General features: G+C 47.2%; 1 protein-coding gene across 1 annotated transcript in view; it reads left to right on the forward strand.

The window, feature by feature from the left end:
• SRGAP3 (SLIT-ROBO Rho GTPase activating protein 3) overlaps positions 1-18206 on the forward strand; it is a 244116-nt gene that overhangs the window by 161885 nt on the left and 64025 nt on the right. Inside the window, exons 5-8 of the mRNA XM_045861921.3 lie at positions 8512-8697; positions 13128-13256; positions 14551-14772; positions 16093-16194. Coding sequence (XP_045717877.1) covers positions 8512-8697; positions 13128-13256; positions 14551-14772; positions 16093-16194 — 639 coding nt within the window. The remainder of the gene's footprint in view (positions 1-8511; positions 8698-13127; positions 13257-14550; positions 14773-16092; positions 16195-18206) is intronic.

Consider the following 18206-nt stretch of genomic DNA (forward strand, 5'->3'; position numbering starts at 1 on the left):
GTCCTAATGAATTAGTGGGAAAGTAGCCTTGTGCATTGGGAAGATCACAGGTTTTAGAGTCAGCCGGGCCTGGGTTCAAGGCCCTGTCCATTGTCACACCGTCTGACTATGGGGATGTTACCAACATATCTCTGGATTGTTCTGAGAAGAGTAAGTGGCAGAGAGCATAGCATGATGCCTGGCAAACACCAGGGCTAAATCGTTGTGTATTTTGTGAAAGAATGGAGCATAAATGGTTTTCCTATGCACTTGGGCATCTCTCCTCTCTCCTCCATCCTTCATTGCCACCGGGCCAGTCAGAGCCCAGAGATTGTTTTGCCCGAAAAAGGGCAATCACTCGCTGCCCTTTCTCCCATCCCCGAGGCTTGCTCTCTATTATGCATACTCCATACTCCAGCCGGAGGCACTTTCCTTTTCAAAAAATTTAGAAATGGATAATACATGCACTTGGTAAAAAGCAATGATTAAACAGTATAGAGTTACACAGAAGTAGGTCTCCTGTTGCCCGAGTGCCCCTTACTCCATACAACCTCGGTTCCTGGTTTCTAGTTCAGCAGTACCTTCTCACAGAGATGTCTGCTTCATCAGCAGGCATACACGTATGCATGTATCCTGCTCACCCCTGTTTTTATGCAGGTGGTAACAACGGGACCTACAGTTCTGCATCTTGCTTTTGTAGTTATATTTTGGAGATTGGTTCATATCCCTAATAATTAGAGGCTCCCCTTTTATATGGTGCTTATCATGTGCTGGGCACTGGGCTAAATGCTTTACATATCTTAATTCATTTCATCCTCACCATGACCCGTTGAGGTGGCTGATAGTATTACCACCCCATTTTATTTTATTTTAAAGATTTTATTTATTTATTTGACAGAGAGACAGAAGAGCCCAAGCAGAGGGAATGGCAGAGGGAGAGGGAGAAGCAGGCTCTGCACTGAGCAGGGAGCCTGATGCAGGACTCGATCCCAGGACCCTGGGATCATGACCTGAGCCGAAGGCAGATGCTTAACCATCTGAGCCACCCAGGCGCCCACCATCCCATTTTAGAAATGAGAGACTGGAGGCACTGAGAGGTCAGGTAGCCAGCCCAAGGTCACCTGGCTGGGGAGTAGCAGAGCCAGCTCCCAGTCTACTCCCCGAAGTTACTTATAGAAATATTCAACTATTTCCATAAATATATATATAAGTCCTACATACCTTCGTTTTGGAAGGATATGATCTTTCACATTAGTGGACGACAAACAGCTTGGCATGAACAGAAGAGTTCCGGAAGTTAAATGAAGGTACGACAGTGTTCATTCTCGCTGGTGCCTGCACAGTGGAGGCATTAGACCTGTGAGCACTAAGCCAAGGTTTTCCTTCTGATGGGATTGAAGAGAACTGGAAGGGTTAATAACACATCTGTAACACCTAAAACCATCTTGCTGACACAGGTGGTTTCCATCTCATACTTTGAGAAACACTGAGCCAGTGCAAGTTAGCTGGGCTCCGGTCCTTGATTTGGCCCATCTGTGGCAGGAAGGCAGGAGACTAGAGGAACTTTGAGGCTCCTCTCCAGCTTTTATCTTCATGTCATGTTCCCCTCAGAGGGAGACGAGGGCATGTCTCCAACTCAGGGTGAGGCAAGGCAGGCTCTGCCGAACCATCACAGCCAGCTGGCCAGGGTGTGGCCCAGGTTCATCTAGGGACGGAAGTGGTCCTAAGAACAGGGGGACGAGGTTTCCCTCCAGACAACCTCCTGACCTCTCCCAGCTCTCTCTCCAAGACATTCGTTCACTCGCTCAGCATGCATTTACTGATCCTCCACTGTGTCCAGAGGATGGAACGTGGCTACACCATGTGACAAGTGTCCTTATGGGGACATGGACACAGTGGGAGGAGGCGTGGGGAGATGAAGTCCACCTGGGCATCAAAAAGGCCACAGAGAAGAGGTGGCATATGATTTGGATCTGAAGGACACTGGATTCCCCTGGGCTGGGGGAGCAGCACTGACGGCAGCAGTGAAGCAGGAAGCTGGGAGCTCAGGGAGTCAGTGCTGTCTGTGGTGAGCTGGGCACTAACGTGGGCCAGCTGGGCACAGGACTGAGGAGGGCAATGGGGAGGCAAGCAGGGACTCCTTCCGTAGCGAGGGATAGGAATCCATGCAAGCTGGCGGGAGTGAAAAATCAGTGTATTGAATCTCAGAGGTTCACACACTTGTTTGGCTGTCTCCCCAGTAGGGTGTGTATTCTGTGAGGCGCACACACCGTTTTCCACGGAGTAGTATTGCCAGCACCTGGTATGGTACCTGGCATATCACAAACTGCTCAGTAGATACCTAATGATCGAGGTGTAGCTGTTTTCCCCACACCTTCAATAGACTCACCAGATCAAAGGCAGGAGACCACACCTCCTCCATTTTATACTATTCCCTCCCTCACTTTCCCTCCTTCCTTTCTGTCTCCCTGTCTTCCTTTCCTCTTTTCTTCCATCGGTCCGACCGTCCATCCGTCCATCCATCCGTTTGCTTTCCTCTGTGATGTCTTCATGATCAGGCAGGCTTCTCCCACGGGGTGACAAAGATGATCCCTCACTGCAGGCTCACTTTTTATCAGCTCAGTGCCTCCTGGTGGAAAATTAATATACCCTTCCCAGCATTTCCAGCAAAGCCCCGGGCTGTCTCTGATTGGCCTGGCTGGGATCATGGGCTCCAATCACTGTGGTCAGGCTAACGTCATGTTTACTGATTGGCCAGGCCTGCGTCTCATGCCCACCCCTGGGATTGGAGGGAGGTGTCAATTTCCCATGAGCCACCAGGACTAGAGCGCTGGAGGGGAATTTTGGGGATTTCCTCAAAGAAAATCAGGAAGGTGTTCCAGAAGGAGGAGGACTGGATGATACCAGGCAGAGAAAAACAACAGGTGTCCACTGAGGGGGAGTAACTGGGGGAGAATATGGAGGTGACTCCATCGGCTAGTACGCAAGCAAACACCTGATACACCTGTAAGCTGTTCCTCAAACCTGTTTGACTCTTGCTCTTTCTGGGCTTAGTGCTCACACTGCTCCCTTTTTCTGGAATATCCTACCCCCGCTCCTGCCCTGTTCACCCAGGTAACAGCTACTCTTCCTTCAAGGTTTAGTTTTGTTGTTTTTTAAGGATTTTATTTATTAGAGAGTGAGCGTGTGCAAGTGGGGGGAGGGGCAGAGGGAGAAGGAGAAGCAGACTCCCTGCCGAGCACGGAGCCCCACGTGGGGAGTGGGGGCTCCATCCCAGGACCCCGGGATCATGACCCGAGCCAAGGCAGACGCTCAGCGAACTCAGCTACCCTTTCAAAGTTCACTTTGGATGACACTTCCTCCAGAAAGTCATCCTTTAGCACCTTCTATTTCCCTTATCATAGCACTTATTATATGTGATAGTAGCTTGTAAACTTGTTCATGTCCCCTCTAGAGAGTATATTCTGTGATGGTGGAGACCCTGTCTTTCACACTATAGTATTTACTAGTATAGTACCTAGCACATAATGAGCTGTTCAGTAAATATTGAGCAAATATTTGAACAAATATTTGAATAATATTTGAACAGATATTGAACAAACGAATATTGATCAAAGGTGTAGCTGTCTCCCTACTTCCAAATGTATTCCCCAGAGTCAAAGGCAGTAGAACTGTATCCTCCCCACTTTATTATCCCTCCTCTCTTTCCTCTGTTATTTCCTTCCTTCCATCCATTCATCCATCCATCCATCCATCCATCCATCCATCCATCCATCCATCCATTCTTTTACCCACCCACCCATCTGTCCATTCAACCATCTTCCTATCTATCCATCCTTCCATCCATCCGTCCTTCCACCTACACATCCAGCCAGCTGTCATTCATTCATTCATGCAAATATATGCTGATACTTGCTGGGCACTACTGTCTGCTTTAGTACAGGGAATATGTTCATGAACAAGGTCCTGGCCCTCTGGACTTTGCCGTGTAGTTGCAGTGAGATAGTGTGTAGACGTGCAAAACGAGTAAATAAGATAACAATTATAAATTCTAGAGAGAATGTAGGCCACGCAGAGTATGGGTGGTCATACTGAAATTTGGGAACTCGCTTTTCCTTCGAGGATGTCTTTGGCATGCACTGGCCCAGGATTTTACCCATACACAGCTCTTGGATGGCTCAGAGATGGCCCTGCCTCTGGGGTAGAGAAGTGCGCGTGAACTTCACTGTTGAGAACCTGTTGTCAAACAGCGAATTCTTACCTTGCTCCAGCATGTCCCTTTTTTGATGCTGTCAACTTCTGTATTTCCTCTGGCTTCTTTTGCATTTAAACGAGGGTCTGAAGGACTATGCATATATTACTTTCTTGTTTTTGTGAGCTGAGGATTTGGGAAGATGCAGAAAGCAAAGTGTATGCAGCAGAAGGCAGTGTGATTACTACAAACAGCAGTGTCCACAGCTCAGAAGTCCTAGCTGTCTGGCTTGCTGTGTGACTTTGTACAATTCACTTGTGACTTCCGAGCCTCAGTTTCTTTCAATGATGGGTTAATACACCAAGATTTCTGCAGAGCCTTTTGAGAACATATGAAACTGATTTGTGTCGAAGAACAGTGGTCTCAATTTATATGTCCCTACAGGATCCTTCTCAGCCGGTGCTAGACTTGTTCCAAGGGGCCTCCCTGATAGGGTCTGGAGGGTTGGAACGTGAACATCCCATTAAGCCAGGCGGGTGCCTCTGAGGGGCTCTTCAGAGGGGCCAAGGTGAAGGCTGGGTCTCAGTGCCTTGGCCTCAGCTGAACTCTTGCATCCACCTCTGCTGCCTTCCAGCCCTGACATTGCTGTCAGCCAGTCACTTTATAGTCACAAAACTTATGGAGCACCTTCCTATCCACCCCCATTCTGGTCTCCACCAGGTGGCACAGAGAGGATGAGCTGCTGCCAGTCACCCAGCAAGTTTAGGGGGGAGGGTTGAGTCTCAAAACCAGGTCTCCTGAGTCCCTGTGGGGTAGAGGATCCCTTCATCCCTATTTTGTGGTTTCTGAATCTGTAAAGCAGGGGTCATGTGGTATCTACCTCCTAGGGTTTTTGTGAGAGATAAAAGAATTAATATATGTATAGTGCTTAGAACAAGGCTGGGCATGTAGTAAGTGCTCAGTAAATGTTAGCTGCTATCACCATTATTGGTATCATATTGCCTCCCAGGGTTGGGGTTGAAGATTAATTGAAATGCTCCTTGGGGATAAAAAAAAAAAAGAGGTTTGCAGACTGTGAAGTAATTGATAAGTTTAAATATTATTTAACGCATCCTGGACTGGCAATATTGAGCAGACTCTTCCAAGCTATTGAGCTAAGGACCTTTCATGCTAGAGCCCGTGTTTCAGGTAATTAAATAAAGGAAACATCTAGAGGACTCTACATATAGTTAGACTCATTTCTGAGAGGTCCCCAGGTAAACTCTTTTGTGGCAGCTGTCTGACATAAATCACCCTGGGCAATCAAGTTCATTGTTATTCTTAGGATCAGGAATTATCAATTGGATCACTGAGAGTTTGGCCCCAGGGTCCTCTGGCTATGCTCTCCAAGCATGGGACTTTCGTAACTCAGTTCAGAGAGTGTACTGGGAAGCTTGGTTTGTTGTAGAGCAGAAGAGTACTCTGTGGTTCGAGTGGAAAACTAGGCAAAGGGAAATGTGGGAGGCTGAGAACACCCAGCTGGGATGCTGACCTTGAGTGAATAGATGGATGGATGCATGGATGATTGGACAGGAAGATCTAATTACAAATAGAAATGCTCTCTCTTCCTCTGAACTGTTCAACACAGATGATAGATTAATGGTGAGATAAGCAGACTTCAGCAGCTGAAACAGAAAAAGTGGCTTTAGCAGGAATCATTGAACCCAGAAAGGGGTGAGTCCAGAAATGAACACCACCAGCAGCATGGTAGAGAAGCAAAGAAACCAGTGGTGAATGTGGAGGAAAAGAGAAAAGCTTTGAGAACGGAAAGGCAGGGGCCTGAGAGACAGACTTCAGCAGGCAGTCCCAAGTCTTAGCCGCCTGACATTGAGGGAGCCCTGGCCTAATAAAGGTGGTGGAAAAATTGGCAATTGCTTTGGTTACCTATGAGCCTGCAGTCATTCCTTTTGGCCACTAGATGTCGAGGACACATCAGTCTGGCACACTTTGGTCCCCTGAGTTTGGAAATAAGCTTAGTGGAACTGGCATAAGGAGTGGATGAAATCTTGGAGAATGGTATCTCTAGAGGCTTTAGGGCAACTCAAAAACTCAACCATGGGTGGGATGCAGAGAAGAGGTCTTCTGCCAAGACCAGTGAAGAAAAGTTGATTGCATCTTTTATTCATTTATTGTTTTGAAATTTGGGAAGGTTTTCAAGATGAAAGACGAAGGAGAAAGATGGTATAGAATGAAATTTTGCATATTAGCTAATGTTCTTTAGAGTTTGTAAGCATTTTCCTGAAGCCAAGTGAGTAAATTCAAGGTTCTCAAACCCTCAGCCCAAATCAGGGGTGATGATGATGGTGGTGGTGGTTTTAGCAGCTGATGTCTACGTGGCTCTTACTGTTCTTAGCACTTTACCTAAATGAACTCATTTAGTCTTCATAACAAATCTATGAGGTAGGTGGTGTGGTTATTCCCATTTTACAGATGAGGAAGTGGAGGTCAGAGAAGTTCCATGACTTGCCCAAGGTCACACAGCTGGTAAGTGGCACCATCAGGATTCAGCCCAGACATTTGTACCAGAGTTCATACTTTACAATACCTACCATGTTCTACAACAGATGCTCCCCGCATTAACTCCTGGCCTACTTTCTTGCAACAGATCACTGCTGTGATTTAATGGTAAGAGTTACAGAATAATTCTTGATTATAATAAAGTCACTTCACAGGACTTCATACGAGAATGAATAAGGTTATAATGCTGGTCAGGAATCCATTCCAAGTTCCCTGATTTAAATGGCCCTGCTAGGGAGGAGCATATCCTAGCCCCACATAGAAGCTTCTGTTCTATTAGCTGCTGTAATTATCCAAACAAGAGAAGAGTACAAACAAGGTTCAGGAGCCATGGAATCCGGAAGTTTCTTGTGTTTCTTAGCACAGAAGGATGATCATAAAGTTGATATTGCACAGGAAAGGTGTACTCCTGGTTGGGGACTGGGAGATAGAGTCCTATTGGTATGGGGCTGCCCGGCTTGCTCTAAGGCTGCCCAAACTGTTCATACCTACTGAGAAAATGGTATTGAATTACGGAAACAGTATGATATGGTAGAAGGAGTGGTGGATTAAAAGTCAGAGACCAGATTTCTAATTTGGTTAAACATACTCTTCCTATACGACCCTCCATTCCACTCCTAGGTATTTACCTGAGAGAAATGAAAACGTATGTCCACACAAAGAATTATACATGAACACTTTTAGCAGCTTTATTCATAACAGACCAAAACTGCGAACAACCCAAGTAACTATTAACATATGAATAAATACACAAATAGTGATATACAATGCAATACTATTCAACAATAAAAAACTGATACAACATGGGAGAAAAATTATGCTGAACGAAAGAGGGCAGACCCCAAAGAATTTATATGCTTTGGTTCCGTGTATATGAAGTTCTAGAACACACAAAACTCAACTACAGTGACAGAAAGCAAATCAGTGATTGTCTGGGGCTGGGGGTGGGGGTAGGGATCTTTGTGGTGTAGTGGAAGTGTTCTGTAGCTTGACTGTGGTGTTGGCCCCGCGAATGCAAAGTTTGGAGATTACACTGATGATATTGTACAATTGTGGATAAGCCACTTTGTCCTTCTGGGCCTGAGTTTCCCTATTTGTAAAATTTGGTGGTTGGATTAGATAACGTCTAGGATTTCTTTTGTCTCAAAGACTCCCTTGTTATAACAATATCTGACTTTTACTATGGGAGTAGAAGAGCAAAGTGTGGTTTGCTTTGTGGGAATTCATTGTATAGACAAGGATGAGTTTATTTCAGAAAGCATAGAATAGCAATTATATCCAGTAATACTCCTTTTGGGGACAGAGCCATTTGCAGGCCAATAAGGAAACAGCTGAGAAAACAATTTTCATGTTCCCATGGAAGTTCCATGAGTATCTGAGGAGGGGCCTTCCCAGGGACCCTGGGTGGGGAGGAGGAAAGAGACAAGAGTCATGGCTGGCAGGGCCAAAGAGGGGAGCTGAGGGAGGGCCAAGTATGTCCTATCACCTCTGAGACCCCCAAATGCACGGGGGCTTTTAAATGTCCTCGTCCATTCCTGGCATTCAGTAAGGACTTCATGATGTTGCTGAGGATGATAATGGCATGAAGCTGCTACTGATGATCATCATCATTTCCAGTCTGCAGAGCTTGTGTGCAAGTAAAGCACCATGGGGAGCTCAGAGTGTGTGGTGGGAAGAGGGCAGGGTGCAGCTTACTGGCACGCAGAACCCGAAGGGGGCTGGGAGCACTGGGGCCGCATGCCGGGCCGTGCAGGCTGCTGATTTCCTGCCGTGTGTGTCCCCAGGTCATGAAAACCTACCACATGTACCACGCGGAGAGCATCAGCGCAGAAAGCAAGCTGAAGGAGGCTGAGAAGCAGGAGGAGAAGCAGTTCAACAAGTCGGGAGACCTCAGCATGAACCTGCTGCGGCACGAGGACCGGCCCCAGCGCCGCAGCTCTGTGAAGAAGATTGAGAAGATGAAGGAGAAGGTGAGTGAGGGCCTAGGAGAAATTGGCAGGGCAGGGAGGGGGGCATACTCCCTGCTGACAGCCTCGGCTTCCCCCCTCTGCACGCTGAGGGGTGGGAGATAGAAGCATGGTACCAGCAGGCGCACTTTTGGAGGTCATTGTCATGGAGGAGGCAGGGCTGGCCATGCCTCGCTAGCACTTGTTAGGCCTGGCCTCGTGCCAGGATCAACAGGCAGGGAAAGCGCTCAGCTGACAAGAGAGCTGAACTGTGACAAGACTCACATGCAGCAAGCACATTCTCGGATGGGCAGGAATCACCAGGCATCTGTGGGGGCCGGGGCTTGCTCAGGAGGCCATCTTGTGGCTGGAGGGCTGGTTGGGGCTGAGCATGTCCCAATAAGAGGAAACAGCACTGGGCTACCAACCAGCACCTGGGAACCCAATAAAGAACCCATTCCAGAATGCTGCTTACAAGCCAAAGATGGGAGATTTAGAATCACTGTGTCTTGGTGCTGGACAAGTGCTTTAGTAGGGCACAGTGAAATGAGTGCTAGTTTTGGAGTCACGCAGTCTGGGTTTTGAAAGTGCCCCATTTACAGTACTTCTCTGAGCCTCGGTTTTAAAATCTGACCGTGATGGCAAATGACACTTCTCTCTCAGGTCAGCTCTGATCGATTGGTAGTAGCTTCCCAGAGCTCTGTGTTGAAGATTGTGAAGCTCCCTCCAGGCATTAGTTAAAAACAGTGCTGTGATCAATTAATGATGTCTGCGATGGCCAGGGAATTTAGAGGGGCAGCACACATGCTTTTGTTATCCTAGCCTAGGTTACTTCTAAAGTTTCTTTGTAAAAGCTATGACTTTCTTGTTGAGTTCTCTGCATTTATTCATTCCATGCAATCAGTAAACATTTCCTGAGCTCTTTCTATGTACCCAACATTGCACCAGATATTTATTTGGGCTTCTCTGTGTCTCATTCTATGATTACATGAGCCTGTAGCTCTTAAAAATGGTAGGAGATTGAGTAGAAACAAAATTCACCAGGGCCTGGGTGAGCTGGAAAAGTAGCCATAGGCAAATAAAATAAGGTTCCAGGGTAATTTCCAAAGTCAAAGTAAAATAAGCTCCCCAATAATTAGGCAGAGACCCAATTAAAAATGGGTAAAGGATTTGAATAGACATTTCTCTGAAGAACTTACAAGAGTGGCCAAGGAGCACATGAAAACATGCTCAGCATCATTAGTCATTAAGGAAATACAAATCCAAACCCCAGTGAGATACCTCTTCATACCCACTAGGCTGGCTAAAATAAAAAAAGGTGACAATCACAAGTGTTAGTGCAGTTGCAGAGGAATTGGCACCCTTACACATTGCTGGAGGGAGCATAAAATGGTTTAGCCACTTTGGAAAACAATTTGTCAGTTCCTCAAAATGTTAAACATAAAGTTATCCTATGACTCAACAATTCTACTCATAGGTGTCCACTCAGAGAAATGAAAACATACATCCACACAAAAACCTGCACATGAATGTTCCTAGCGGCATTATTCATGATAGCCAAAAGGTAAAAATAATCCAGATGTCCACCTGGATGAATAAAGTGTGGTTTGGCCATGTGGTGGAATATTATTCAGCCAGGAAAAGGAGTGAAGTACTGATACAGACTACAACACAGTGTACCTCGAAAACAGTATGCTAAGTGAAAGAAACCAGTCACAATATTAGGATTCTATTTATATGAAATGTCCAGAATAGATAAATACATAGAGACAGAAAGCAGATTATTGGTTGCCAGGAGCTGGGGCAGAGCAGAATGGAGAGTGACTGCTAATGGGTAGAGGGTTTCTTTTTGAGTTGATGAAAATATTCTAAATTTAGATAGTGGTGATTGTTGTACAACTCTGTGAATATACTATAAATAAATAAATAAAAATAAGACAGGCAGGCAGGGAATTACAGAACTACAACATGGGGGATAAATAGAAGGGAAGAGAGACCACCTGCTGGGAGGTCTGGAGACTAATTTAGTTCAGAGTTATATGCTAATTATCCATTTGGCTTTTGGACAAGCCACTTTTTTTTTTTTTTAAAGTAATCTCTACACCCAACATGGGGCTCGAACTCATGACCCTGACATTAAGAGTCACATGCTCTACTAACTGAGCCAGCCACGTGCCCCCAAGCTACTAAATCTTTTTGGTTTTCATTTTCTCATCTGTAAAATGGGTGAATTAAACTAAGATACCTTTAATATCCTTTCTAGGTATAAAATTTTATGAATCCATGTAGGGCTGAAAGTGGTCTGGGGCGTCATTGTAGCCCCCTGGAAATGGGTAAGGAGTATCAAAGCTCTCTGTGAGGGGGTGGGTGCATGGCTCGTATGGGACTGTACTACCAGGAGAAGTCTGGTTCCTAGACTAGGCAGACCCTGGGGAAAGGTCAGAGGAGATCTCTGAAGAGAATTCAAAGGTTGACATGGAAGCATCTCTACTAAATAGCTAGAAGAACTTGATCTGGAACAAAAAAGGTGCTTTTTTAAAAATTTTAAATTTTTAAAAAATTTAATTCCAGTATAGTTAACATTCAGTATATTAGATTCAGATGTACAATATAATGATTCAACAGTTCTGTACATTACTCAGTGCTCATCATGATTAGTGTACTCTTAATTCCCGTCACCTATTTCACCCATCCCCCAACCCACCTCCCCTCTGGTAAACACCAGTTTGTTTGCTATAGAGTTGTGTTTTTTTTGTTTGTCTCTTTTTGTTTGTTTGTTTTGTTTCTTAAATTCCACATATGAGTGAAATCATATGGTATTTGTCTTTCTCTGACTATTTCACTTAGCATTATACCCTCTAGGTCCATCCATGTTGTTGCATGTGGCAAGATTTCATTCTTTTTATAGCTGAATAATATTTCATTGTGTGTATATATCTATACACACACACACACACACACACATATATATATATACACACGCACACCACATCTTTATCCATTCATCCATCAGTGGACACTGGGGCCATTTCCATAGTTTTGCTTGGAATAAGGAAGATTTAAGAGTGCCTAGGTGAAGGGGTGTTTCTTTAAGGAGAGCTGTTTTTCTGCCCGGAATGGGACTCATCACCTGAAAGGGGCAAGTGGACAACTCTCCAACCCACTTTCTCTTTACCTCTACCTGCCCAGGCTGGCCCAGGATAGAAGCAGCTTCCCAGGGAGGCCATCCAGTTCCTGGCCAAGACTAGCACCTCTAGCTGCCCACTCTGCCTCTCCCACCATTCATGTCCAGGCAGCCAGTGAAAAGTGCTTAATGCCTACTTTGTGCAGAGAGTTCTGGGTGCTACAGGCCCGGTGATGAATAGGGCAGATCAAGTCCCTGACTTCCTAGAACTTACTTTCTAGTGGTGGACACCAAAAGCCAGCAAGTCAACAAAGAGGTAAAAAATAGAATTTCAGGTGGTGAACAATGCTTATGAAGAAAAATAGAGCAACCAAGATGTCCTTCAGCAGGTGAATGGATAAGTAAACTGTGGTACATCCAGACAATGGGATGTTATTCAGTGCTAAAAAGAAATGAGCTAGCAAGCCCTGAGAAGATATGGAAGAGCCTTAAGTACATATTACTAAGTGAAAGAAGCCAATCTGAAAAGGCCACATACTGTATGATTCCAACTGGATGACATTCTGGAAAAGGCAAAACTATGGAGACAGGGAAAAGATCAGTGGTTACCAGGGGCTTAGGTGTCAAGGAAGGATGGATAGATGGAGCACAGAGTATTTGTAGGGCAGGGAAACTACCCTGTTTGATATTATAATGATGGATATATACATCATTATACATTTGCCTAAACCCATAGAATATAAAACACTAAGGGTGAGCCCTAATGTAAACTATGGACTCTGAGTGACTATGATGTGTCACTGTAGGTTTATCAGTTGTAACAAATATACCCTCTGGTGGGGGATATTGATAACAGGGGAGGCTAGCATGGGAGTGTATGGGAAATCTCTGTATCTTCCTCTCAAATTTGCTGTGAACCTAAAACTGCTCTAAAAATATAGTCTTTCAAAAAGTAAATTAAAATGAGAATAATCACTAAAAATTGAACAAAGACTGAATAAATGAAAATAATAGAGCTGGGCAAGGGAATGCAGGGGGAGGGGCAGTGTGAACGCTAAAGCCTCGCTTCCAGACAAGAGGCCGCTCTGACCACATGACCTTGGGTAAGGACCTGAAGGATGTGATGAAGCAGGCCATGTAGGGACTTGGAAGGATGGCTTGCCAGGCAGACGGAACGAGTCTGAAGGCCTAGAGGCAGGGGTGAACTTGGCCTCTTAAGGGAAGGGCAGGGGAGGCTGGGCAACGCGGAGCCAGAAGGAAGAGGGTTTGAGAGAGGGACGAGAACCAGGTCAATGCCTCAGCTCTCACCTCTACTCTGTTCTCCTTCCAGAGGCAGGCCAAGTATTCTGAGAACAAGCTGAAATGCACAAAGGCCCGGAACGACTACTTGCTGAATCTGGCAGCCACCAATGCAGCTATCAGCAAATACTACATCCACGATGTCTCCGACCTAATCGACGTGAGCACCTGGGGAGTCCGGGACTAGTCCCGGGCCGGCCCTTGTCTGAAGCCGATGTGCATGTCCCTTGAGCCTGGGGCAGGGTAATGGGCATTTGGGGCCTGGGAGATGAGTATCACCTCCTGGTTTCTATGCCTATGGGTGGGAGTGGGCCTCTGGCAGCCCCCACGTGATTGGGTCAGGCAGGCCTCTATTCCACCTGCCCTTTCCAAGTACCCTTCTCTGCCCCAGGCCCTTTGCTGGGTTTGGGGGTACAGGGGTGATCGCACACCGTTTCCCAGGGTGGTGTAGATGTGTGTAGGTTTAGGGGTTATTATCATGGGAGTAATCAGGCAGTTTTAGCCAACGAAGAGTGGAACACTGACTCCTGAGTAGCAGCTGTCTAGCTTTTGCTGGAGGGGCAGGTGGGTTGGAGAAAGAACATCACGAGTGGCATCATCATGAAGAGCTTCCGCATCATCTGTGTCAGTGCCGGGGCTGCTTCCTGTGTCCTGCCCATCCCACGCAGACAGGGGTCTGGCCCGCAGATGCTCAGGAAAGGTTCCGTACTGGTGGATGGATCCTGTTCCTCTGTCAGGAAGTCAGAGGGTCACCGCTTTTCCAAGGCTGCAGAAGGGACCCATTGCCACCATCCCCAGGAGAGGGAGCTGCTCAGCCCTGCCTGTACCTTCCCATGCCTGAGGCCAGACCCCTCCTCTTTCTCAAAACTTTTCACTCTTTCCAGTCCTCTCCTTTCTTCATTTACCACATTTTTCTTGAACATCTACTAGCCCTTGAGCCACTGCAATGGACAAGAACCTGTGGGTCTGTCCTCATGGAGCTTGCGGTGCCTAACCCTGACACATTAATAGGCAGCTGCAAAGCCAAATGGCAGGTGTCCCAGTGAGGGAGGTGGAGGGATGTGGACCCCCAGAGGAGGGATGCCTGGCATAAACTCTGAGTGGGGAGAACATCACGGAAGACTTCCTGGAGGAAGTGACCTCTAAACTGAAACTGTGTTCCAGGCAGAGGGAATACATATGTGAAGGGCTAGAGATGAGAAAGAATGTGATGACTTTGGGGAGCTAAGAGAAGTTCTGCTGCTGCCCAAATCACACTCCGCAGCTCCCTCTGAAAGCTTTGGGTGATTGGTGCAGTAGGAGTCCAGAGTGTACAAGGGCCTTCGGGATGAAAGATTTGACTGTGGAAAGGGAGGTCATCTTAAGTCACCGTGATGGGAAAGGGAATGCCGGCGGCCCCCACCTCCATGTAACAGCCCTTACCTGCACCCTTCTGTTGTGTGCCTCTCTCCAAGTGCTGTGATCTGGGCTTTCATGCCAGCCTGGCCCGCACCTTCCGGACCTACCTCTCGGCTGAGTACAACCTGGAGACCTCTCGCCACGAGGGGCTGGATGTCATCGAGAATGCGGTGGACAACCTGGATTCCCGAAGTGACAAGCACACAGTCATGGACATGTGCAACCAGGTCTTCTGTCCCCCGCTCAAGTTTGAGTTCCAGCCCCACATGGGGGATGAGGTAGGTTTCTCCCAGGAGCCCATGCTGGAGGCTGCTTCTGCCTCTTCTCCCAGGGGCTCCCAGAACATCAGTGGGAGGGTGACACCAGCTCCTGTTCACATACGGGACATTTCTCTCAGAGGCCTGAGGTCAAGTTCTCAGTCCAGGGGCTGCCCAGCTTAGGTGTTTACCACTAATATCCTGACTTTGCTGGCTGAAGTATCTTGCCTGCAGAAGTGCAGGACCTCTGCTCTCCTTCAGGTCCTTCCCAGTTATGTGTAGACCCCAAGAGAGTCCCACATCGCCACACAGGCATCTCCCTGTCTTCCATCGGGTGACCTCGGATCACGGGAAGCTGGGCCTCACCTCAGTCACTCTGGCCGGCAGCCTTGCCGGGGCACTGCCTGTCCTCCAGTCCAGGAGGCGTGTCTCCAACTGCGCTCCCTTCAGTGTTTGTGCCCCTCAGCTCCTTGCCGTGTTCTGGAATAGATAAATAAGTACCTGGGGGAAGGCACTTGTTACTGGCCGCACTGGTTCCTCCAATTGTACAGAGGCCCTCATGCAAAAAGCTCCTTGAACTTTTCCTTTGCATCCCTCCCCACTTTCTTCATTTGCAAAAGAGAGGCCTTCTGCGGGGCCTCCCCACAGCCTCTGGCCCATCCCTCAGCCGTTGCGTCCAGCCCTTTGGTCCATCATCTGGACCTGAAAATTCTGGACTCAAAGTCACCACTGGTGACTGCCTAGTTAGTGGTAAATGACAGTCAATCACAGAGCCCTGTTCTCCCTTATGATCTCCCCTGAGTCACGCCAGATGGCCCAGCCCACAGGGTAGTAGCAGAGCCCTGGGTGGAGTGGGTGCAGGGGGAACAGTATTTGTGTCCACCTTCTGCTCCCGCTCCCCCTGAGAGTGCTCTGCCTCACTGAAGCACCTTCCTGCTGGGGCATCGGAGGGCTCCACTGAACGTTTCCATTCACCGTGCTTCTCATTGGCGTCTGTCTGGCTCTTGCTTTACCACAAATTCCTGCCTTGAAATGAGCTAGTCTCACTTAATGAGATTACATTAAGGCTCTTGGTAAACCCTCAAGGGCTGCGCACATCTAGAAGGCCATGACAGAGAGGCCACAACTTGCAGTGTGAGAGGGTGGCCCTTGGAGGAGGAAGAGCCCCAGTTCCTGTCTGGTGTTGCCAGATGGAAGCTCTGTGATGTTGGGCAGGTCACTTCACCTTTCCAAGCCTGTCTCCTCCGCCATTGGTAGGGGCGTCAGTGTGGCCCCGGCTGTGGCTCTACCCGGGTGGTTAAGAGCCCCGGGCAACCACAGGTGGTGGCTGTCCTTTCGCAGGTCTGCCAGGTCAGTGCTCAGCAGCCCGTCCAGACGGAATTGCTCATGCGGTACCACCAGCTGCAGTCCAGACTGGCCACTCTCAAGATAGAGAACGAGGAGGTAAGTGGGCCCCTCTGCCCTGCAGGGGATTTCCTGACGAAGGCCTGGCTGTGCTGGAACCCTGGCCATGGAACGCATAAGAAATTAGGGTTCATCTGTAAGATAGATTATTACACGATGGGGGGGTAGTGCCTGGGTGGCTCAGTCAGTTAAGCATCCGACACTTGATTTCAGCTCAGATCATGATCTCATGGGTCATGAGATGGAGCCCTACGTCGGGCTCCGCGCTAGGTGTGGAGCCTGCTTAAGATTCTCTCCCCCACTCCCTCTCCCCCTCCCCCACTCTCACTCTCTCTGCCCCTCTCTCTAAAATAAATAAATCTTAAAAAAAGGATGGATTATTACATGACCATTAAAACTGGGCCCACCAAGAATCTTCAGTGGCGTGGGGGGATGCTCACAGATGTTAAAGAAAAACAAAAAGTAGAACTCTGTGTTCAGTATTATCCTAAGGATGGTAAACTAGAGTAGGATCCTATGTGTCTGTGTTTATTCACAAGAAAAAAGCCTGGAAGGAAATACTTTGAAATGTTCATTGTGGTTATATCTGGGTAGAAGAATTACAGGTGATTTCTGTTTTCTTCTTATGCTTTATCTAGTATCTGCGTTGAGTTTGTGTTATTTTTATTATCAAAGATAGTTACATGTATTTTAAATGACACAATGAAATAAGCCAGGGCACACTAAACGTGTCATGGATTGTGAGCTCCAAGGAACATCTGTCTTATCATGGCCAGCGCGCCTCCCATGGAGCTGGGGACACAGCATCACCACTGGGAGTGTACAAATGGAAACACCAGCTGCGGTAATTCTACTTTGATGTGGACTGAGGAGTCCAGATGGGAAACATCCTATTCCGGCCTGGATGCCTCCATGCGGGGAGGGTGTCGACCAGCTGGAGGCCCCTGGAGAAAGGACACCAGGATGCGGGGAATGTCACCTAAAATCTTGGTCAGGTTTATCACTGAGGAGTGCAATCACAGCTGGAGGTGGGGAGTCATGGTCCCTGTTTTCACATCTCAAGAGGGCTGTCCTGGTCAGAGAGGGCTGGTTTGCTCTGTGTCTCCACAAAGGACAGAGCTAGGATAGACATGAGACAGATTGTCACGCGGGATGATAATGAATCAAAGCTGCCCCTGGGGGGAGGTTATACAGAAACGAATTATATATTTATGTTGCACACCTGAGGAGAGAAAGGAGATGAAGAAAGTGTTTTCTGTATTTATTTGTGTTCTACATCCTCCCCTGAAGCATTTTCAGTTGTTTACATGGAACAGTATATGCAAATCAATGTTGATGGGGTTTAAATTGGAAATCAGGGCCCCAGAGAAAATGAAGCAAATGTTCCTCTGTATGGGCCATGTATAGCTATGGAAATGCTCAATTTTGTACCTGAACTTCTGTTAGGCTATCTTAGAAAGAACTGATCCATTCATTTATACATTCAACGAGTATTCATTCAACCGGTATTTATTCAAGTATTTATTAAGCACATACTATGCTCCAAACACTGTGCTAGATGCAGAGTAAAGTGAATGAACAAGACACCATGGTACCTCCTCTCATGGAGATTATATTCTAGTGAGGAAAGATAGACAGATATAAACACAAAAGCAAACAAACCGACAAATGAATGGGTACACACAATATCGAACAGTGATGCCCGCTAAGTCAGGAACAGTAGTCAGGGAGCTCTGATGTCACCAGGAGGTGACATTTCAGTTGAGATCTGAATGACAAGAAAGACTTCGGGTGACAACAATTTAACAACGATTGTAGACACAGTCTCCCCCGTCACTGTTTTTGGAGTGACCCTCCATCAAAGTATAGGGCACAAGTCAGTGAAGGGATGTTGCGAGGTCAGGGCTCGTGTGCTCTGCATGTGTAGCCTTCTGTGGGTCCCACTTGACTCCAGGAGAGAAGTTGGAGTCCTGGAGGACTGGCTCAGCATGTGTCTTCCTCATTCTCTTTTCTCAGTCAGCCTTTTGATAAGTCAGGGGCGCGTAGCCAGA

The sequence above is a fragment of the Mirounga angustirostris genome, unplaced genomic scaffold, assembly GCF_029215605.1.
Source record: "Mirounga angustirostris isolate CCGP_5_RB_7025 unplaced genomic scaffold, mMirAng1.0.hap1 SCAF_1, whole genome shotgun sequence".
Taxonomy (NCBI): domain Eukaryota; kingdom Metazoa; phylum Chordata; class Mammalia; order Carnivora; family Phocidae; genus Mirounga; species Mirounga angustirostris.